A 23,311-nucleotide genomic window follows, 5' to 3' on the forward strand; every position below is an offset into this window, starting at 1 on the left:
AAACGTTTTTATTTTTATTTTTTAAATTAATTTTATATATCATCATTATTAATAATGATCGTCGTTGACACATTTTTCTTCATATAAGAACTTTTTTTTGCTTAAAGAGCTCGTTTTGTATACGTTGCACTGAGAACAAATTTATAATGAACTTTATATAATTTCTTATAATCGACTAACTATATTTATTAATAATGATAAAAAAAACAACTTTCACATTTGGGGTAGGTGCGAATGAGAGTAAACACATAACGTTCTGTAGGAAATGTGATTTAAAAAGCACGACTTCTGTAAGGAGACGGAATTAACCGTAAAGCAGCGTGTAAACGCGCACTTGATTTTCTACAGCTGTGGAATCGGTTTAACTCTCAGGGTCAAAGTTTAACTGTTGTCTAAAACTCTTTATACATAATAATAATAATACTGAAACTGCACCTCCTGTTAGTTTACACTCTTAACATTTCTGTCAGGTAAAACACTGATATTATTGTGTGTATATACTGATTTATAATAGGGATTAATATTAAGCAGTTTATTTATTAGGGCCTGAGCACCGAATGGTGCGAAGTCCTATTGTTTTTGCTCTGGAGTGTTATTTTTTTATTTTTTCCCCATACATTGGCCAATTAGGGTCCCTTAACATGCTCGAAAACTCTTGAAATTTGACACACACGTCAGAGTCGTGCGACACCAGGCTCGGGCAAAGGCTGGAATACGGGCGTGGCAGGGTGGCTCTGTAGCGCCCCCTGTAATGCAAAATCAAACATTGGTGCACAGATCGGGCAATTATGTACGCACATGTATGAGAGTTGGTACGCATATAGATCTCATCGACCCGAACAACTTTCGCGCTCTAAACTATGAGCTCCGCCCAACAGGAAGTCGGCCATTGTTTTATAAGTGCATGCGGTGAACTTTTAAATACTCCTCCTAGGGAATTCATGCGATTGACATCAAACGTTGTGAACATGATGCCGAGACGTTGCACTTGCTAAATTGTGAAGGGATTTTTGATATCTCGAACGGTGCTGCCATGGCGAGGTTATGGCGAATTCAGAGAAACAGGAAGTGTCTAATATCTAAAGCAAAAAATGTCTTATGGTGATGACACGCGGTGTGTATGTTCGGCCAAGGATTCCGATCACATCGATGTGCTTATTGTGAGTCCCGGGTATAGCGCCACCAACAGGCCCCAGGAAGTGTTGTAACGTGGACGGAGTGTAAGAGTTTACCCGGAGAAAAACAAGGTGGCATAAAAGGAAATGATCACTCGAGGCAGGCGACAAGTTATCCCGAAAAAGCCTTTATATGGGTAGAAGTAAAAACAAAAACACTCAACTCAAAAAAGAAAAAAACAAAAGAGAGTTTAAACCAGAATGCAGCATAACAAAAACGTGTCTACACCTCCGCTTCGGTCTAGCTTCCCCCTGGCGCATGCGCATCCACCAGTCCAAGCGCACACGTCAACAGAACTCTCATAAAGGCACAGTAACACAAAATATCCCAATATTAAAGTGGCCGTTACAGTGTGTCAGTCATAAAGGTGGATTTTTTGACAGCTGCATGCGGTAAACTTTTAAATACTCCTCCTAGGGGATTCATGCAATTGAGACCAGACTTGGCCACCATGACGCAGAGATATTGCAGTATTATAGTCATATGTGCTTCAGTAAGCACAATGTTTCTGTACACTTTACTTACACTTATTAAAAATGTACTTAAACACATGTATGTGTTTATAACCTGTCTCTTAACCCACCTGAGAAACATGAGACATCAGGAGTCAGTTTCTGCCACTTATTTAATTATTTATTTATCTGTATTTATTTGCTTATTTACACATTTTCTTTATTTACTTACACACTTATTTATTTATTAACCCGTTTATCTATTTTATTATTTATTCATGTGTTTATTGATTTTATTTATTTTTATTTATTTATTTATTTATTTATTTGAATTGTCTTGTCCTTCGTGACAGTGATGGCACTGCATCCAGCCAAGGAAGACGCCCTTCTGGCGTGGGTAAGTTCGCTTGATCACTTCCCCTACTGTTTCTACCATCATACCATGTTCCAGATACACAAAGTGAAACACGATGTACGGTGAAATGTTTATTATAATGGTTTATAATGTTTATTACAGCTCAACGGCCTGCAGCTGGACGAACCGGTGCAGCGAATCACACAGCTTCAGGAGAGCTTCAAAGAAGTTGCTCAACAGCGTGAACATGAGCTTGAAAATCAAGTCAAGGAACTGCAGGTGAAGATTAAAGAAATTTCGTCACTGGCTGATGAAAGAGAGGCTGAAATAAGAAATCTTCACTTGGAAGTAAAGCAGCAAGAAGCTTCAAGGCTCCATGCTGAAGAATCTGAGAAGGCTTCAAGAGCTGAACTGGAGGCAAAGGTTGCCCAACTTCAAGTCCAGTGTGAGGAAGCCTGTAAACTTTCATCTGAGAGAGATTCAGAGTTGAATCTGCTTCGAGATCAGTATAAAGAGTCTGAGAAGCAGAAGCAAGATGCCTGTCAGGCTAACAAAGTCTTGGAGAACACGGTTTCTGAGCTGTGCCTCAAGCAAAAACAAGAGATCGAGGAATACCTTCAGCAGCTGGACGCCTTGGCGAAGGAGAAAGATGCGCTTACCACAACGCTCCAGACTGACAGAAAGGCACAGCGGGAGGCTCTGGATGATCTACAGAGTGCTTTGCAGCAGGAAGTGAAGACACTGCAAAAACAAAAGGAGCGCTTGTCTTTCGTTAACCAGTCACTTCAGAGGGAGTGTGATGCCTCCCAGAGACTTGGAGCAGAGTTAGAAGTGAAGCTGAAAGGGCAGACCGAATCGTTCATGGCTGTAAAAGAGGCTCTCCAAAAGAAAGAGATGCAGAACCAAGAACTTCTGGAGCAGCTCAAGGTGAAGGCTGAAGCGGTGGAGCACTACAAAGTGCAGGTTAGATTCATTTCTTTCTTTCTTTTTTTCCTACATGACAGTTGTACCAGGTGAAGTTCTCGAAGTTCAGAGTATCACCAATTTTCTCTGTGCGTTCCTCGTTCCCTACAGGTAGAAAAAGCAATGACTCATTACAACGGTAAAAAACAGCAACTCCTGGAGGAGCAGGAAGCATGTCAGACCCTTCAGGCCTCTTTGGAAACAAGTGAGAGTGAAGCAAAAGCCTTGAAGGCTGAGCTTAAACTGGTCTCCATGGAGCTGGAGAATATCAAGGCATCAGAGAAGAGATTGATGGTACAGATAAAGAGCCTGGAGACTCAGGTAGGTGAATTCATTCCAGCTGTTTACCTTCTGGTTTGTCAGCTTATCGAGCTAAAGTAACTTTTGACTTTAAAGGTGGGGTCTCCGATTTTTGAGAAATGCTTCAGGAAACTGAGTCGAGCCGAAAACTAAACAAAAAACAAAACAAACGTGTAGCCAATGAGCAGAAAGGGGCGTGTCTTGTCAATATGGGCGGAGAGAGTGTTCAGTGCGCATGTGTGACATTAGCAGAAAGCGGTTTTAACATTGACATGGAGGATAAAAACAAAGAAAGAAAGAGAAGAAAGACTTACGATAAGGTAAGAAGTAGGACGTGTTAATATAGGATCAGCTTTCCAGCGCTGGAGAGAACTGAAGGAGCAGGAAGTTGGTCACATATTCACAGATTGGAGTTTCCTGAGTCAATAACTCCTGAGCTAAACGCTGTTACTACACAAATAACACCTCTTTTCTATCGTAGTAATGTAGAGACGCAGCTACAACCGTGTTTTGTGTAGTAACAGTGTTTAGCTCAGGAGTTATTGACTCGGGAAACTCCAATCTGTGAATATGTGACCAACTTTACTTAAGACGCCGAGGCGCTTTTTTCCTTCTCGATAGGTGAGTAACGTTGGTTTTGTTTTGTTACACAGAACTAATATATGTCTTTGTCCTTTACATGATTATGTTTGTGTGTCATTTTTGCTTGTTTGTTTATCTACAATCGTATTGTTCTTCACTTCAGCTATGATAAAGACACATTTCTTTCTGTTAGTTGCCTGGGTTACGTATGTATGTGTGGGCGGAGCTATCGATACAGGGGTGGGACCCATTTGGGTTAGGGGCGTGTTTGTTTTGGTGATTTCAAATGTCAACATTGGCTTTCAAAAATCGGAGACCCCACCTTTAACCACATCAGTACTGAAGATTAGCGAAGTGCATTGCAAGAACATGTTCTGAATGACAGTTTACACTGAAAAAGCTTTACGCTTGCCATCAAAGACAGTATTTTTCTGTGTGTTATAGTTGGCTTATGCAGATCATCAGTTAAGAGAACAGAGAAAGCAGGGAGAACAAAGTGTGCAGGTGCAACACAGAGAAAATCCCAGAAGTCATCAGGCCATCAACGGTAGTTCGGACAGCCTGGAGCTCGACCTGGACGATTCTTTGAATGCTGTTAGGTAACTTGCTTATTTCCTTTCTTTTCTTTTTTTTTTAGATGGCTTAGCGTCTGAGTAATTTTGTACGATCTTATATGTTGTTGGTCCGTCTTGCCGACATTTCCTGATTGGCTCAGATGTTTGCAGGGTTTTAAAAAAAAAAAAAATGGATGTAACGATGAAGTCGAAATGATTACTGGAACCTCATTGTCGGCTTCTCTCTCTAAGCAGTAAACAGTCCGTACCTGGTGAGTCCAGCACTCCTTTGGTCCGAAGTTCAGAGCGATTAGCAGCAAAAAGGCACAGACAAGGCGAAGGCTCACTAGAGACCCTGTACTTCACTCCCATGATGCCGAGGGGCAAGAAACGTGAAGGCGTATCCCAGGACCACAAGCTAGAAAGCAGCATCAGTTCACTCAGAGAGCTAAATCTTGATTCGACGAGGAAGCCGAGCTCTTCGGTCCGGAGGCGACGCACCACTCAAGTCATCAACATCACTATGACCAAGGTGTGGCTCAAAAAAAACCATGTGCTCATCATAGAACATATTAATGCTGTTTATTTTATAACCGCTACTAAAAATTATGAGGATTTGTTGTTTTTTTTTTTTTTATCAACATTATATCCCGTGTAGAAAACTCCCCTCGGTGTCGGCGGTGCCGCAGACGCAGACGAGTCTTTCTCCAGCCTGCACTCGGCTCAGTCACAGCCCAATCTGGCCTCACACAAAGCTCGTCCCGTGTCTGCAGAGATCTTCGAGGATTCCAACAAACTTCTTAGCCTTCCTGGGTTTCGCCGCAGCAACGCGCATCTCAGCGCTCTTACACGAGGTGAATAAAAAAAAAAAAACACACATAACTGTCAGGCATTTTATCTATTTGCCTGCATTTCTATTCAATTCAATTCAAGTTTATTTGTATAGCGCTTTTTACAATGGACATTGTCACAAAGCAGCTTTACAGAACATAAACATAGAACAAAAGATAAACATAAGGAGAAGTATAAAGAATTAATATAATAAAAATTCAAGATATATATATAGTTCACAGTGTGTATGTATGTATGTATGTGTGTATGTGTATTTGTCCCCAATGAGCAAGTCTGAGGGCTCAGGCAACAGTGGCAAGGAAAAACTCCCTTAGATTGGTAAAGGAAGAAACCTTGAGAGGAACCAGACTCAAGGGGAACCTCATCCTCATATGGGTGACACTAGATGGTGTGGTTACAAATATACAAGTATCACAGAGTCCAACTGGAGCCGGTAGATCTGTAGATGTCTCAGGGTTCTCACAGAGTCAGCCTTGTCTCAGTGGAGGTCCAAAAATTTCAACGCACGGAAGATGATCATAGCATGGGTGTCTCAGCATGGGTAGAGAAGAGAAGAGAAGAGCAGTGCAGAGGGATTAACATATCTGCTGTTCATAAGAATGTGCAAGTCTAGTGTGATAGTGCACAATATTTATGGGATGTATTATGTGTACGTCTGACTAAAGAGATGAGTTTTTAATCTACATTTAAACTGTGAAAGTGTGTCTGAGCCCCGAACACTATCAGGAAGACTATTCCAGAGTTTGGGAGCTAAATAAGAAAACGCTCTACCACCTTTAGTTGACTTAGATATTCTGGGGACTACCAGAAGTCCTGAGTTTTGTGATCTCAGAGAGCGTGAAGGATTGTAACGTGTTAGAAGACTAGTTAGATACGTGGGAGCTAAACCATTAAGAGCCTTGTACGTAAGTAGCAGCAGTTTGTAATCGATTCTAAACTTAACAGGTAGCCAGTGTAGAGATGATAAAATTGGGGTTATATGGTCATACTTTCTTGTCCTAGTGAGAACTCTGACAGCTGCATTTTGGACTAACTGTAGCCTATTTATTAAAGATGCAGGACAACCACCTAGTAATGCATTACAATAGTCCAGTCTAGAGGTCATGAAAGCATGAACTACTGTAACTTCTCAGCATCAGATACAGACAGGATGTTTCTCAGCTTGGCAATATTTCTAAGGTGGAAGAAGGCTGTTTTTGTGGTTTGGGCGATATGATTTTCAAAAGACAAGTTACTGTCTAATAAACACCCAGGTCTTTCACTGTCGAGCTACTAGTAACAGTACATCCCTCTAATTGGAAATTAAGTTGTGAGAGTTTCTGTGTACTGGTTTTTGGGCCTATAAGTAGTATTTCTGTCTTATCAGAGTTTAACAACAGAAAGTTACAGCTCATCCAGTCTTTTATCTCTCTAAGGCACTGAGTTAATTTGGACAATTTAGTTATTTCATCTGGTTTTGATGAGATGTATAACTGTGTGTCGTCGGCATAGCAATGGAAGCTAATCCCATGTCTTCTAATAATGTTCCCTAATGGAAGCATGTATATCGAGAAGAGCAGAGGTCCTAGAACTGATCCTTGAGGGACCCCATAATTAACTGGTAGTAAACTGGAGGATTCACCATTTAATTCTACAAAATGGTATCGATCAGACAGGTAGGATCTAAACCAACTTAAAGCCTGTCCATGAATACCTGTGTAATTTTGTAAGCGATCTAGGAGAATGTTGTGATCTATAGTGTCGAATGCAGCACTAAGGTCAAGTAGAACTAATAGTGACATACAGTCGTTGTCCGAAGCTAAGAACAAGTCATTTGTAACTTTAACAAGTGCAGTTTCTGTGCTATGATGGGGCCTGAAACCTGACTGAAACTCTTCAAAGATATTGTTCTCCTGTAAGAAGGAGCTCAGTTGAACAGACACAACCTTTTCTAGTATTTTAGACATAAACGGAAGGTGTGAAATCGGTCTGTAATTTGAAAGTCCATTAGGATCTAAATTAGGTTTCTTAATGAGTGGCCTAATAACTGCCAACTTGAAGGGTTTAGGGACGTGACCTAAAGATAACGAGGAGTTAATAATATTAAGAAGAGGCTCACCGGCTTTATATAACACTTCTTTCAGTAGTTTAGTTGGAATGGGGTCTAGTGAACAAGTTGTTGATTTAGCTGTAGTAATAAGTTTAACTAACTCTTCCTGACCTGTACTTGTAAAGCAATGTAGTTGTGTGTTTAGAACCTTAGGTGAGACCGGGATGCTAGTTGCTCTTATGTGTTGAGCGTCACCTATTTTATTCCTGATACTTTCGATTTTATCAGTGAAGAATCTCATAAAATCGTCACTACTGAACTGTGATGGAATTGTGTGTTCAGATTTTTGTTTTTTTGTTAATCTAGCCACTGTGCTAAATAAAAACCTGGGATTGTTCTGGTTATTTTCTTTGAGTTTGCTCAGGTGCTCAGCCCTGGCTGCTTTTAGAGCCTGTCTATAGCTGGACATACTTTCCTTATATGCAATTCTAAAAACCTCTAATTTAGTTTTTCTCCACTTTCGCTCGAGGTTACGGGTCTCTCTCTTGAGGGTGTGAGTATGACTATTATACCATGGTGCAAGCGTTTTATCTCTAACCTTCTGTAATCTGATTGGGGCAACAGTGTCTAGTGTGCTAGTGAATATAGCGCCTATGCTGTTAGTAATTTCATCTAGGTCGTCTGTGTTTAAGGGTGCAGTAAGAAGTCCAGACAGATCAGGCAGGTTATTTGTGAATCTGTCTTTAGTGGTCGGAATAATAGTTCTACGGAGTCGATAACGTGGTGAAACGCAGTTAGCCTGTTCTACAGGTAGTGTGTACATTATGAGATAATGGTCTGTGATATCATCACTTTGAGGAATGATATCTATATCAGTGACATCTATTCTGTGTGATATTATTAAATCTAGTGTATGATTACGACGGTGAGTTGCTCTAGTGACGTTTTGTTTGAGCCCAAGTGAGTTTAGTAAGTCCATGAATGTGAGTCCTAGCGCATCATTTGTGTCGTCAACATGAATGTTAAAATCTCCTACAATTAATGCTTTATCAAAGCTAACCAGTAGGTCAAAGAAAATCTGTGAATTCTCTAAGAAAATCGGTGTAGGGCCCTGGTGGTCTATACACGGTCGCTAGCGCAAGAGACATCAGGGATTTTTTCGTGTGCGTGTGCGATAGTGTAACATTAAGGACAAGCACTTCAAAAGAATTAAATCTATACTGCGTTCTCTGGGTAACAGCAAGGTAATCACTAAAGATAGTGGCGACACCACCTCCACGACCAGTCTGACGAGGCTCGTGCTTATAGATGTATCCTGATGGTGTAGACTCATTTAGACCGATGTAGTCATTTGGTTTAATCCAAGTTTCGGTAAGGCAGAGTGCAGCAAGGCTATTTTCTGAGATTATTTCATTTACAAAAAGTGCTTTGGGTGCAAGTGATCTAAATGTTCAGAAGCCCAAACTGTTTTTGTTTGTTTCTTTGGCATTTTTCTGGTCTAATTACAGTAAGATTATTTCGAGAACTTCTCACATAATTACTTTTAAATCTCACTGCTCGGGGAACAGACACAGTTTCTATAGGGTGAGCTATGTGTGTATTTGTGTCAATGTGTTGAGGTGAAGGATGGCTATTGAAATTTAAAACGTAGTTTTCCAAGGCAGAAGGTGTGCAGCGCCCTGGAGATGTGGTCCAAGAGGATCTCCGCTCCAACTCTGCTGGGGTGCAGGCCGTCAGCGCGAACAACCTAGGACACTCCCAGAAAACATTCCAATTATCGATAAAGAGTAGATTCTGAGCCGGACACCATGACTGAAGCCATTCTTTAAAAGCGAAAAGTCTACTGAACCTTTCCTCGCTGGTACGTTGGAAGTGGTCCGGACACGATGATCCTCGCCGTGGGCGCTGTGCTGCGAACCGTCTCCACCAGGGTGTTGAAGTCTCTCTTCAGGATCTCCGATTGCCTCAGGCTGGTGTCGTTCGAGCCGGCATGAAGAACCACAGCTCCGGTGTTTCTGCTCACGCACGACCCTAGGTACCTGTGCAGCGACATCAAGAACACAGGCACCAGGTAAGCAGTGAGTGCGAGCCTTACCTTTAGCCACAGTAGCACGAACGTGGCGGACGATGGAGTCTCCGATGATCACAGTGTCGCGGTCCGTCTCACGAAGGGGGGCCAAGCGGTTCCGGGTGGGGATCTCGAAGACCGGCGGTGGTGGAGGGGGAGAGGTCCTCGACCGGGGCCCGGCACGTGTCCTCCGCTGCTGCTCCCAGGATCCGCGGTGCCCCGGTGCTGGAGTGAACTGCCCCTGGCCAGGTCACTTCCTGGGTGCGTTGGGCCTGGACAGAGAAACACACAGAGTAGAGGTGGAAGGAGTAGTAATTAAATGCCGGGAGTTTACCTGAGACCGGGGGGCTTCCAGCGCTGCTTTCCGCTCCCGCAGCTCGGCCTGCTTCACCTGTAGGTCGTGGATCTGCTTCTCCACAGCCTCCAGCTCCAGTTCCACCGAGTGCAGCTCGAACGTGTCCTCACCTGCACTCAAAGGCAGAGACGTAACAGACATGGTGTTATATAGTAAGAGCAACAGAGATAATTGGTGTGAAAAGGTGTACTAGCGGTACTCGGCTAACAGGCTAGTTATGCTAGCCGGCTAGAGGCGGACGCTGGGAAAACAAATAAATAGGATGTAGCGATACTGAAATGTATATCGTGCGATTATTCTAGGTTTTAAGAAGTATTGCAGATGTGTTCGCCCTGTGTAAAAAATAGGGAGTTAGAGTGTAGTGTGTACTAGCGGAACCGGGCTAATAGGCTAGCGGTGCTAATTTGTGCTTTCTGAATTTCTGATTGTTTTATAAAATTTAAACCTGTTCTTCGTCTGTCTGCAGCCCCAAGCACGTTCTGTATAGGATCCGAAAACTATCCGGACCACACTTGTGATGACTGGATGAGGATCGCAGAGCTACAGTCGCGGAATAAATCCTGTTTACCTCATCTGAAGAGCAGCTACCCGTTTGAGTCCAGGGTACAACGTTATGCGATAAATCTTATTTACACACACCTGTGACTAGCTGATTCAACACACCACTCGAACCTTCTGATCAGCTACCTCATTAACGTTCTTCTGTTGTGTCCTGCAGCCCAGCCTGGGTTTCTCGCACCTCCCTGTGACTGACGAGGATGTTCGTACCGGCGACCCCACCGAGACCATTCGCCGTGCCTCAACGATCCCGTCTCAGCTCAAGGACTCCATTGCTAATCACCGCCTCTCGGTGGCTCCACCTGCTGCAGCTTCTCACCGCCTCTCACTAGCTCCACCTGCTGCAGCTGCTCACAGCCACGCCCCCTCGCAGTGGGCACCCCCGGCTGCCAAAGCACGGGAAGTGCGATCCACACGCAGCCCACTGGCCCTTAAACGACCTGCGGGGCAAGTTCAAGACCTGGACACGCCCGAGGTGAGGGCACTCGCATCATCACATCCTCACAGCTTTCCAAAGTTCAGTAGATGCTTTAAATTACAAATAGAAATATATGTAAATCTTTGTTTATTTTTTTCTCTTCAGGCAAAGAAGTTAGTCAGCTGCTTCCCTCGAACTCCTAAAGGGCGAAACCTTCGATCTACCAACTCGCAGAACATCGCACCCTCTCCGGTACAACTCCCTGTCCATGCATGTCTCTGTCCTCCACCTTTACCTGTGCGCTTTTATTCACGCAGCACCTTTTTGATACTCGGTGCAAGTTCTAAGCATTTTCAGACAGTTAAGTGTGTGTGTGTGTGTGTAGGCTGATCGGAGGCAGTCAATGGCGTTCATGATTGATAATGCTCCTAAAAAAGCTGGACGTGGTGACATCAGGCTGCATCAGCGCGCCATCAACAAACTCCGCAAATCCCCACGCACGGCCAGCACGAAGTCACCAAAGGTCATCAGCAGTGCAAAGAAGGTACGTGTGGTGGGCTGAAGGTCATGACTTAGGAGCCTTAATCTGATCAATGATCTCTACTTTACAGTCCTGCTTAAAGGATTCTGTTTAACTGTTTATGAAGAGAAATCGAGTTATTGTGTCGGTCGGGGGTGTGTGTGTGTGTGTGCGCGCGCGAGAGTTCTTACAGCACCACTAGTGTGATTGTTCTCAATCTAAATTTGAGCTGTGTGTTTGTCCTGAACAGAACCCAAGCTTTGGCGGTTTGCTCTGATTAAACAGGTAATTAAATGTCCGTGGCGTTAGTTTCTTGTCTGTCGCGGTCATGGGGTCGGGGAAGGTGAAGGAAAGCACTTGAATTACTTGGTGTCTCAGTCAGGAACTTCACACGACACAGTGACTGATTTTACGCTCTCGCTAGCAGGAGACATTCCAATAAAGAAAAAAGTAATAAATAAATAAAAATAAATTCCAGGCCACGCCCACAAGCGATCAGTCTCTTGCTAGTGTGAACGAAGGATAATGGTGTGTGTGTGTGTGTGTGTGTGTGTGCGTGCACTACATTCACACAGGATCCATTTAGTGTTGTAAATCTCTTAATCAGTGTCTCTTCTTTTCCTCACAGTTAAAGTCGAAGATGAGGATGAAGATGTGAGACCGCACTCTTCCTCGTCCTCTAAACAACGTGCAATAGAAACAATGTCAGGATACTGAATGTTTTAATCCTGAATGTTTGGTTGTGGATTTGTATCTCCTTTGTATCTTCTGTCGTCAAAATCTATTGCCTTATCGACTGCTGTTTTTTATCCTGTGTCCCAAAGGAAGGAACAGACCTCACTGCATCCATTAGCAGCCTCTGACCACTGTCTCTTCCACCATGTTGTGTCTAATGGTACATTGTATACTTGGTTATCGGTACACCCTTAGATTTACCAGCAGCTTTAAATCATGAGCTGGTGTTTATGTACTGAATAATGCCGTGTTCGGTGAACAGGCTCGCACGGGTTTGATTATTCTATCACAGTTATTACCACAGGGCTGTAGATATTCAGTATATTTTTGTATTTGTTCTTTTTTCCGTGTGCATTTTTTAAATGCTTCCAGTTTTCCTGTTCGATCAAAACGTATATATGTATAAATTGTGCCGTTTTCTTTTTTTATCCGTTATTTTAAACGTTTGTCCTTGTTTTTCTATTCTTTGCTTCATTTTCACTTTTTAAAAGGTTTTGTTTCATGTGCAGAAATTAAACTCAGCCAAGCGACTCAGTTTGTGTTGTCGTTTCAGAGCTTCACAGCTTAGATTATAAACACTATAAGGATCCTGTGCAAGACGTATAGCTTTACAGCTTAATTTATAAGGATCATCTGCAAGACATATTGCTTTATAGCTTCATTTATAAACACTATAATGATCCTGTGCAAGACGCATAGCTTTAAACCTTCATTTATAAACATTATATGGATCCTGTGCAAGACATATTGCTTTATAGCTTCATTTATAAACACTATAAGGATCCTTTACAAGACATATTGCTTTATAGCTTCATTTATAAACACTATAAGGATCCTTTACAAGACATATTGCTTTATAGCTTCATTTATAAACACTATAAGGATCCTGTGCAAGACATATTGCTTTATAGCTTCATTTATAAACACTATAAGGATCCTTTATAAGACATATTGCTTTATAGCTTCATTTATAAACACTATAAGGATCCTGTGCAAGACATATTGCTTTATAGCTTCATTTATAAACACTATAAGGATCCTTTACAAGACATATTGCTTTATAGCTTCATTTATAAACACTATAAGGATCCTGTGCAAGATGTATTGCTTTATAGCTTCATTTATAAACACTATAAGGATCCTTTACAAGACATATATATAGCTTTAGTTGTTGTTAATGCAGATGTAATGGCACCGTATGCACCATATACACTAATTATAATTACACTAGTGTCATAAAAGTCACTAAAAATGTCATGAAAGGAGCAGAAATGAGCAGGTACTGGTTTGTAATCCTGACTTTAATCATCACTCTTATGGTCTTGTGCTCTGTAAGGAGACGTTTATTTAAGATTTATACTATTCTCTAGTGTCGTGCTGATATAATAAACATCCCGAAGGTGCTACATTCACTTTATAGCACTTTATAGCTCTCATTGGTTTGTACTTTTCCCTTAAACGTGTTTCTAGTGAAATATTGAGTCTGATAATGATAACGATCTTCTGTGATGTGAGCAGTAACCATAGATATCTATGCACTATATGTCGCATTGGGGTCCTAAAAATGCGTCAAAACCGCCGCCATCTTTGTACAGTGATTCTTTACCTCAAATTCATGGACAATGCCGGACTTCTGTGCTGCGTTTGGATGTTCAAATGAAAGAAATATAAAAACCAGACAGCAAGGGATTACATCACACAGGTGAGAATGTGTTTTATGATATTGAATGTTAGGAAATTATATTTGTGGCTCCGTTTGGTTTGTTTTAGTCCTTGGTTAACGAACACAGCTAATCCATGTTAGTTACTCATTAGTTTTTGACAGTTAGGAAAACCGACAATGTTTGTAGATTCCGAAGCTTTTAATAAGGACATTAAAATTGACCCATGTCTTTTTTTTGCTTAAAGGTGAAAAGACCCAACTTTATGTATGTTCTGTAAGATTCCCTTATCTGTCAAACATATTTTATTAGATTGTCCTGGACTTAACACAAGCAGAATGATCTTTTATCATGTTACTTCACTTAAAGACATATTTAATGCCATTATGTCTGAAAAGGGTTTGGATTTTTTTATCTTATGTTAATTTAAAAAAAATTATAATATGACTTGCTGTTTATATTTGTTATGTTTTTATTGCATTTATATGATATTTGTGTTTTTGTAATTGAATTTTTGCCATGAAAATAGCTTTTGATTACTGACATGGTATTAAATAAAATAATCTGAATCTGAATCTGTTTGTAGATTCCCAAGTGATAAACAGAGACGTCAGTCATGGACAAGTTGCAGGGACACGAAACATCTTTTTTTTAAATGGTTAACTCAGCTGACAGTCCTGGAAAGATGTCACCAGTTAGGTTGGCAGTTCAGCCTCAAAGTCAAACTTTGTGGGGGTTTTTTTTGGTTTATGTGACTTTAGTACATACTTATTTAATGTTGCAAAAGTATTGCGGGAAATGAATAAATAAAAGATCGAACAGTCTTTGGCACCTCAACTATCTAACTTTCACATTATGTTCCTCTCAAATTTGTGATTTGCTTCCACCTTCAAATTGCTTTGTGTATCATATTTAATAAACCAATACAATATAAATGTTTAAATGAACATGTATAGTCACACCATTGTAGCAGTGTTACATGCAGTAGGCTATAAGGTAAGTAGTGATTGTTCATATGAAGTTTACTCAAGTGGAAGAATGTAAGTAATAAACTTACACCTACTAGCACTATGCATTATATTGTGAAAAAGTAGATTATCTTAATATCAAAACCTTAAATTTTATCTGGACTTAATGATAAATACATGTCTGACCTTTGGAACAACCAAAAAAAAAATAGAATCCATGATGATTTATGGTGATTTTATTTCTTTGCCCACATTGACACTGATGCATTAACAGGAGGGGGTCCCCTGTACCAAGATGGCGGCTCAGTTGACGCATTCGTTCCAATGTACTGCCCTATACAAGGCGACATCTAGTGTATATATCTATCATAGACATATACACTAGATGTCGCCTTGTATACGTTTACATTCTTCCACTTGAGTAAACTTCATATGAACAATCACTACTTACCTTATAGCCTACTGCATGTAACACTGCTACAATGGTGTGACTATACATGTTCATTTACACATTTATATTGTATTGTTTTATTAAATATGATACACAAAGCAATTTGCAGGTGGAAGCAAATCACAAATTTGAGAGGAACATAATGTGAAAGTTAGATAGTTGAGGTGCTAAAGACTGTTCGATCTTTTATTTATTCATTTCCCGCAATACTTTTGCCACATTAAATAAGTATGTACTAAAGTCACATAAACCAAAAAAAAACTTATTAAAAGCTTTGGAATCTACAAACATTGTCGGTTTTCCTAACTGTCAAAAACTAATGAGTAACTAGCATGGATTAGCTGTGTTCGTTAACCAAGGACTAAAACAAACCAAACGGAACCACAAATATAATTTCCTAACATTCAATACCATAAAACACATTCTCACCTGTGTAATGTAATCCCTTGCTGTCTGGTTTTTAGATTTTTTTCATTTGAACAACCAAATGCATCACAGAAGTCCGGCATCGTCCATGAATTTGAGGTAAAAGAGCACTGTACAAAGATGGCGGTGGTTTTTACGCATTTTTGGGACCCCAATGCGACATCTAGTGTATAGATATCTATGTATATCTATGAGCAGTGTTGCTACTCGATCCGTACAGCAACACGATCGGTTCCGCACATGTAGTTTGTTTACTCTAACTTGTTTTTATGGTATTGTTGTCCTAAGCAATCACTAAGATAATATATACAATTTTTATGGTTAATATGTGACACAAAATAAAACGTATGAGAAAATGTATTATAATTAAACTATAGTTTACATATGTTACACATAATTTGGGAAATACAGATGTGTGTGTGTTTATTTGATTTATTCAACTGATTTATTCATAAATTAATTTGTTCCCTCCCTCCAAATTTAGTTGGAACTAAACTTCCAAATACCAAATTTAGTTATTAATGATTGCACTTTATTTCACAATAAATGTAATAATAAATTTATCAGTGATGCTTTGAAATCTATATTGTTCTTTGGTTACAGAGGATTGTGAGTACAGATTCCGAACATGGATACACTGGTCCATAGAAAAATCACATTTTAGTTTCATTAAATTGCCCATGTCCCCAAAAATTAAAGAGACCCACTTTAAAATAATTTATAAGATATATCCGGTCGCTGACTTTCTTAGAAGAAGATTTAAATTTGATGTAGACCCTTGTGTTTTCTGTGAGGTGGCTGATGAGACTCGAACACGTTCTTTTTTTTGCCCCGTATCTAATAGCTTCTGGTCTGAGATACACAATCGGCTGTCACTTAAGATGGATAATATCCCTACTTTCAACCTGTCACACATACTCTTCTACATGGACAATGTAGATTCATCAGTATCTGATTTACTCAATATGATTATTATGATGGGTAAATATCATATTCATTGCAGTAAGTGGAGGTGTTCTAAGCCTTCCTTTGTCTGGTTTATGAACGACTTTAAATAGTTTTTTTCCTCACTGAAAAAGATCAAATCTACTAAAATTGCAAGGAAAATGTATAGTGACATATTTAGGAAACTATTATTTTGATGAGTCTCTCCTTATGTACTGTTCTAAATATTTGTTTTTTTACTTTCTTTAACCTTTTTTGACTTGTGTATTTAAGCGTCTCCCCCTTTTTGCTTTTTATTCTTTGTTTTTTTTTTAAAGAATTTTTTCTTGTACAGTGACAACATTTGTATTGTATATATACATGTATATCTTGTTCCCCAACGAGAGTTTTGGTGCTTTTTTTGTTAATAAAAAAAAGTAGGACAAAAATGTTCTCTTGACATTGAAAAATAAAGTCATAGTGATTGCTTAGGACAACAATACCATAAAAACAAGTTAGAGTAAACAAACTTGCACACAAAACAGACATTAAATGAGCAATATTATTAAATGTTGAAACTCAGACAAATAATAAGTCTTGCAAATAAAGTGCTATGACAACGGTAAGGATAGCGTCAATATCCGAAACTGCCGCCGATATTATCGGACAGGAAGTGACGTCATTTCGCACATGCGCGGAACCGATCGTGTTGTTATTCGGATCGAGTATCGAGTAGCGAACTTGATCCCGTGACGCCATCAAACTGCGACGGAAGAAGACTCGCTAAGCTGGTTTTTAACATTTCGGACTGGTTTCGTTTGCGTTTATTCTTTTACATTTATATTTATTTACACATTATGTTGTGTATTTATCTACTAAACAAGAGTATTGTGTTAAATATGGTCGCAGGAATGAGGTCCTTTAATCGTGATATGACTTTTAGCCTGTTTTGCTAGCAGGCGTTTTGTTGTGTAGGGAAGAAAAAGGTGGTGTTTTGTTGTGTAGGGAACAAAAAGGTGGTGTTTTGTTGTGTAGGGAAGAAAAAGGTGGTGTTTTGTTGTGTAGGGAAGAAAAAGGTGGTGTTTTGTTGTGTAGGGAAGAAAAAGGTGGTGTTTTGTTGTGTAGGGAAGAAAAAGGTGGTGTTTTGTTGTGTAGGGAAGAAAAAGGTGGTGTTTTGTTGTGTAGTTAACAAAAAGGTGGTGTTTTGTTGTGTAGGGAACAAAAAGGTGGTGTTTTGTTGTGTAGGGAAGAAGAAAGGTGGTGTTTTGTTGTGTAGGGAACAAAAAGGTGGTGTTTTGTTGTGTAGGGAACAAAAAGGTGGTGTTTTGTTGTGTAGGGAACAAAAAGGTGGTGTTTTGTTGTGTAGGGAACAAAAAGGTGGTGTTTTGTTGTGTAGGGAACAAAAAGGTGGTGTTTTGTTGTGTAGGGAAGAAGAAAGGTGGTGTTTTGTTGTGTAGGGAAGAAGAAAGGTGGTGTTTTGTTGTGTAGGGAAGAAAAAGGTGGTGTTTTGTTGTGTAGGGAAGAAAAAGGTGGTGTTTTGTTGTGTAGGGAAGAAAAAGGTGGTGTTTTGTTGTGTAGGGAACAAAAGGGTGGTGTTTTGTTGTAGGGAAGAAGAAAGGTGGTGTTTTGTTGTGTAGGGAACAAAAAGGTGGTGTTTTGTTGTGTAGGGAAGAAGAAAGGTGGTGTTTTGTTGTGTAGGGAAGAAGAAAGGTGGTGTTTTGTTGTGTAGGGAAGAAGAAAGGTGGTGTTTTGTTGTGTAGGGAAGAAGAAAGGTGGTGTTTACTTTCCCGAAATGAGGGACACAGTTTTCTAAGCTGTGTTTTACACTGAGGATTAAACATCATGAGCGACTCGGAGGTGGAAAGGTAACGTGTTTAAACACATCATTTATGTAACTCACACAACAGTTAGACGTGTATATTATTAGTGATGTTTTGTGTTGTTGTTGTTGTTGTTGTTTACGAGGCCACAGTCAGTGTGACAAACACAATAACAGAGTGTTGTTCAGGGGAAAGTGGCACAAGAGTCTAGAAGGCACTTAATGACGTCATGTCGTTCTAAATAATAGATAATAACTTTTTATTTCTTATAATGTCTTTTAAACTAACTATGGAACTATTTGGGAATGTGACAATACCGTGGTTTTGTGCCAGGACACACTGTCATCGTTAATTACTTACCTTTAACATTAATTCATCATTGTGTTTAATTCCTTCATCACTTGTCTTGGCTGTGATAGTTTCATCGTGTGTGTGTGTGTGTATGTGTTTTATTTAGGACTATGATGGGGCGTCCGCCCAGCAGCTACGGCTCCATGTGTAGTGACAATCCAGAAGATGAGGATGATGAAGACGTCATTGAAGATGCTGCTCATCGGCCTGTTATTAAAGTTAATTTACCTACCAGGTAAATCCACACAATCTCTCACACAAACCTGTCATTCATTTGCTGTTATTTCTATCATTTAGAAGAGAATTGTTGTTTTGGGTAGATTTATGTTGTAGAAAATTGTATTTTGAGTGTATTGTATATTGAGTAACTTGGAAATGTATAAATTGTCTTATTATATTCTGTATTATACTGTGTGTGTGTGTGTGTGTTTGTGCGTGTGTGTGTCGCTCAGGATCAAGATTCAACGCCCAGACTCGCCAGAAACAGGCGTCACCTCAGTCACACATGACCGACAAACCAGTGTACATAATGAGGGGGTATACATTACTGCTCAAAGGTAGCTACACACACACACTCACACACACACACACGCGCGCTCACTCACACACACGCTGTCATTACTAACTTCCTATTTTCTTTACTTCCTCACTACTTTCTTACCCACCTACATGTTTCCTTCCTTTATTTCTTCCATCTCTCCTTTGTTACACCACCGACTATGCAAAATGGGCAGCAAAATGTGTGTGTGTGTGTTTCAGGAGGCAGCCGGACCCAGAAGAAATGAATATGGAGGTAGAAGATAGTGGGAGTTATGTGTTTCCGAGTGAAGCCCAAGACAGAGAGACGCTGAATATTCAGACTGAACCGAGTGTTCCTGAACCCACACACTCTCCCTCTTCTACAGCAGATTCCACAGATGAACTTGCCCTGCCCTATATATTCACGGTATGTGTGTGTATGTATATGTGTGTGTGTGAGTGTTTACGTGTGTGTTTACGTGAGTGCATGTGTGTTTGCGTGCGTGTGTGTTTGCATGTGTGTGTGTATGTGTGTGTGTATGTATATGTGTGTGTGTGTGTATGTATGTGTGTGTGTGTATGTATGTGTGCGTGTGTGTGCATGTGTGTGTGTTTGTGTGTGTGTTTGCGTGCGTGCGTGTTTGCGTGCGTGTGTGTTTGTGTGCGTGCGTGTTTGCGTGTGTATTATGTGTGTTTGTGTGTGTATTATGTGTGTATATGTGTGTATTATGTGTGTGTGTGTGTGTGTGTGTGTGTGTGTGTGTGTGGGGCCAAAATTAATGCTTAAACTGTCACCTGGGTATAATGAAGATAATTCAGAGCAAAAACCAGATGAATCCCTGACCTGTGTGTGTGTGTGTGTGTGTGTGTGTGTGTGTGTGTGTGTGTGTGTGTGTGTGTGTGTGTGTGTGTGTGTGTGTAGGCCATGTTAAACACTCTTAGGATTCTTAACATCGTGGAGCTGCAGTGTTTTGTGCGCACTCTGTGCGCTCAGTGTGACGGACAGCTGGAGTTCCGGCAGCTGGAACAAGAGGGTGAGATCGACGTCCTGGACGTGGTGGACCGAATGCTGGAGAAATGGAACAAAGGAGAGACGTTGCACAACACCATCCGCACGCTGTACGACATCAACAAGCGAGACCTCGCTGCCAGTCTGGAGAGTGTGTGCAGAAGAGGTAGAGTTCAGGAGAAATGAGGAAGACTGTTTATGTCTGCCATAACATATGATACTCATCTCTCTCTCTCTCTCTCTCTCTCTCTCTCTCTCTCTCCCTCTCTCTCTCTCGCTCTCTCTCTCTCCCTCTCGCTCGCTCTCTCCCTCTCGCTCGCTCTCTCCCTCTCGCTCGCTCTCTCCCTCTCGCTCGCTTGCTCTCTCTCTCCCTCTTGCTCTCTCTCTCTCTCTCTCTCCCTCGCTCTCTCTCTCGCTCTCCCTCTCGCTCGCTCTCTCTCGCTCTCTCTCTCCCTCGCTCTCTCTCTCTCTCTCTCTCGCTCTCTCTCTCCCTCTCACTCTCTCCCTCGCTCTCTCTCTCACTCTCTCTTTCTCTCTCACTCTCTCTGCCCCTCTCTCTCTCTCGCTCTCTCTCTCTCTTTATCTGCCTCTCTCTCTCTCTCTCTCTCCCTCTCCCCCGCTCCCTCTCCTCTCCCACTCCCTCTCTCTCTCTCCCCCTCTCCCTCCCTCTCTCTCCCCCTCTCCCTCCCTCTCTCTCTCTCCCCCGCTCCCTCTCCTTCTCTCCCACTCCCTCTCTCTCTCTCCCCCTCTCCCTCCCTCTCTCTCCCCCTCTCCCTCCCTCTCTCTCTCTCCCCCTCTCCCCCTCTCCCTCTCTCTCCCCCTCTCCCTCTCTCTCTCTCTCTCTCTCTCCAGCTTGGGTGCAGTTCGAACTGAGAGCCAGCCACAAGCGTCGTTATTACAGTCTTTACGAAGGAATCTGTCGCCCGGGGCAACAGCGCTACATCAGGCACGTCTATGTCGAGTCGTCCATTGTGCTGGAAACCCCACAAAACGATGGAACGTCAATCCGCACCTGCGACCTCTTCTCTCCGCTCGAGAGCGAAGGTCATGTCCGTGTCGTCGTGACAACAGGCGTCCCGGGCATCGGCCTTTCGGTAGCGATGCAGATGTTCCTCATGGACTGGACGGAGGAGCAGGCATGTCAGGAGTTCCAGTTTGTTTTTGCTCTTCCGGGTCGCGACCTTCACCTGGTCAGAAACTCGGATCAGACTTTCCTGGAGTTTCTTGCCGCGTTTTATCCCGAAACAAAGCAAGCGGAATTCCTGGCACGCGACGATTGCCCTGTGCTGTTTGTCATCGACGCGCTGGAGCTCTGCAAGCAACCTCTCGATTTTCAGAACAATCCAAGCGTCACCGAGATCACGACTCCGGCTCCTGTGGATGCCCTTCTCACAAGTTTGATCAAAGGAGACTTGCTGTCTCACGCGTGCATTTGGATCACAGCCCATCGTTCCACATGTCGGAAAATCCCCCCAAATTGCATTAGCAGGGTTACAGAGCTAAAAGGATTCGGCAATGCGCAGAGGGACGAGTACTTCACCAAGCGTACTCGAACTCCAGAGCTTGGCAGAAGTGTTCTAGATCAGGTCCGAGGTTTTCCAGGTCTGTACGATGCTTGCTATTTTCCTCTGTTCTCCTGGATTGTGTCGGTCGTTTTCGAGCAGCATTTACAGAAGCGAGGGATCGACGAGCAAATGCCAAAGCTCACCACTTTCTACGCGCAGTACATGATCGTGCTGACGAATCGGAAAATCGAGCGCTACGTCGGTACGGGGATCGAGGCTTCACGCTGGACAGAGGCAGATAAACACTTCTTGATGAAAATGGGTGAGCTGGCACTGCGGATGCTGCGTGAAAACAAGAACGTCTTTCATGAAGACAGCGTGTCGCGTTTGCAACTGGACATCAGCGATGTGACTCATCGCGGCGGGCTCTCATTCGAAACAGGTGAATACACCAGAGAAAATAGGAGGAGCTTTAGGTTTGTCCACCACAGCATTCAGAAATTTATGGCTGCATTGTACACCTACGTAACGTTTCGGGTGACGGGAGAAAACGTTTTTGAGCAGAGAGGCAGAACGCGGACGGAGCGACCCGTCATCGAGCTTTACAAACCCGTCATTGACACGGTGCTCGCCAGCCGGGACGCACACATGGACCTCTTCCTGCAGTTCCTGTTAGGACTGGTGGCCGAAGAGGCGGAGACGCAGCTGCGTGGCCGCCTGCTGCCTCAGCGTCACCCGAAACCACAGGGCATGGAGGGTGTGATCAAGCATGCGAGGAAGAGGATAAAGGAGAACGCCGTACCCGAGCGGTGTAGGAATTTGGAACGGTGTCTCTCTGAGCTGGAAGAGAACAAGAACGTGTAATGAGACGAGAACAAAATGAAAATCACTTAAATAGAAGAGTCTTTGTACCACAGCACCTGAGGAAAAGAGTTTATAGAGTTTAAACAGTACACGTTTTAGTGTGTGGAGTGTTTACAGGAAATTTTATAGTGACTCCCTTCTGTAAGGTAGAGAGTTGTTTAAGCTGCCAAAGGCTTTCACAAGACTTCAACTGCATCGTGTTTTCATTCAGTGAAAAAGCAGCACCCGTGGACGAGACCCTATGGAAACTGCACATAGTGTAGACAGTTATTGCTCCTTATATAGATATTTAAATTGGGGAGTTGAACGAAAGAGCTAGAATTTCTGCAGGATTTACAGAACGTCCTTCTTTGTAACCAGCCGGGGAACCGATTAGATTTTAAAATGAATCCAAAGAGGTTCAAGGTTCCCATTTATTTGAATGCGAAGGGAAGCATTAAGTTTAGAGTGTTGCCATAACAACGACAAGTCTACTCTTGTCCAAGTTAAACAAGGTGCTAAAGTTAATCCAACATGTTATGTGTAAAATTCACAAGAAGGGAATTTTCACGTGTAGCATGTTGACTCCTGGCTACCTCCCGAATCGTTTACTACTTGAAAAGTAGTCAGTCTCACTACAGTGTCCTCTCTGAATCTCTGAGGAGATGTAGACGACTCCACATTAATGACATTTACACCTTTTTGTCTCTTTGGCCAAATAAGTTATCCATAAAGTAGACAGACCTCTACAAAGGACACTACACAGAGGCTTGTTATATTAAATAATGACATGTGTTTGTTATAAAGACGTTGTGATTCACCTCAGCTTGGAACGTCTTGTTTTTGTGTGCCTTTTTTATTTTTTTATCATTTCAGTCAAACACATGGATGGGATTGATTGATTATGTTCACAGCTA

At 41.8% G+C, this 23,311-nt stretch overlaps 2 protein-coding genes across 2 annotated transcripts in view; both read left to right on the forward strand.

Annotated features, from left to right (window-relative positions):
- The window catches only part of numa1 (nuclear mitotic apparatus protein 1), a 30,722-nt gene extending 18,274 nt beyond the window's left edge, over positions 1-12,448 (forward strand). The window contains exons 25-35 of the mRNA XM_060888875.1: positions 1,982-2,025; positions 2,146-2,946; positions 3,058-3,267; positions 4,273-4,427; positions 4,635-4,914; positions 5,041-5,236; positions 10,153-10,289; positions 10,405-10,719; positions 10,828-10,914; positions 11,048-11,206; positions 11,811-12,448. Of these exons, the coding sequence (XP_060744858.1) occupies positions 1,982-2,025; positions 2,146-2,946; positions 3,058-3,267; positions 4,273-4,427; positions 4,635-4,914; positions 5,041-5,236; positions 10,153-10,289; positions 10,405-10,719; positions 10,828-10,914; positions 11,048-11,206; positions 11,811-11,840 (2,414 nt within the window). The 3' untranslated portion in view covers positions 11,841-12,448. The remainder of the gene's footprint in view (positions 1-1,981; positions 2,026-2,145; positions 2,947-3,057; positions 3,268-4,272; positions 4,428-4,634; positions 4,915-5,040; positions 5,237-10,152; positions 10,290-10,404; positions 10,720-10,827; positions 10,915-11,047; positions 11,207-11,810) is intronic.
- A 4,653-nt stretch (positions 12,449-17,101) lies between these two features.
- On the forward strand, positions 17,102-23,219 carry nlrc3l (NLR family, CARD domain containing 3-like). Its single transcript, XM_060888909.1, has 7 exons — positions 17,102-17,785; positions 17,996-18,212; positions 18,625-18,753; positions 18,971-19,075; positions 19,278-19,464; positions 19,960-20,212; positions 20,899-23,219. Exons 2-7 carry the CDS (start codon positions 18,190-18,192, stop codon positions 22,413-22,415), a joined length of 2,214 nt encoding a protein of 737 aa, XP_060744892.1. The 5' UTR covers positions 17,102-17,785; positions 17,996-18,189; the 3' UTR covers positions 22,416-23,219.
- The last annotated feature ends 92 nt before the right edge of the window (positions 23,220-23,311 follow it).

This window comes from Tachysurus vachellii, chromosome 15 (assembly GCF_030014155.1).
Source record: "Tachysurus vachellii isolate PV-2020 chromosome 15, HZAU_Pvac_v1, whole genome shotgun sequence".
NCBI lineage: Eukaryota > Metazoa > Chordata > Actinopteri > Siluriformes > Bagridae > Tachysurus > Tachysurus vachellii.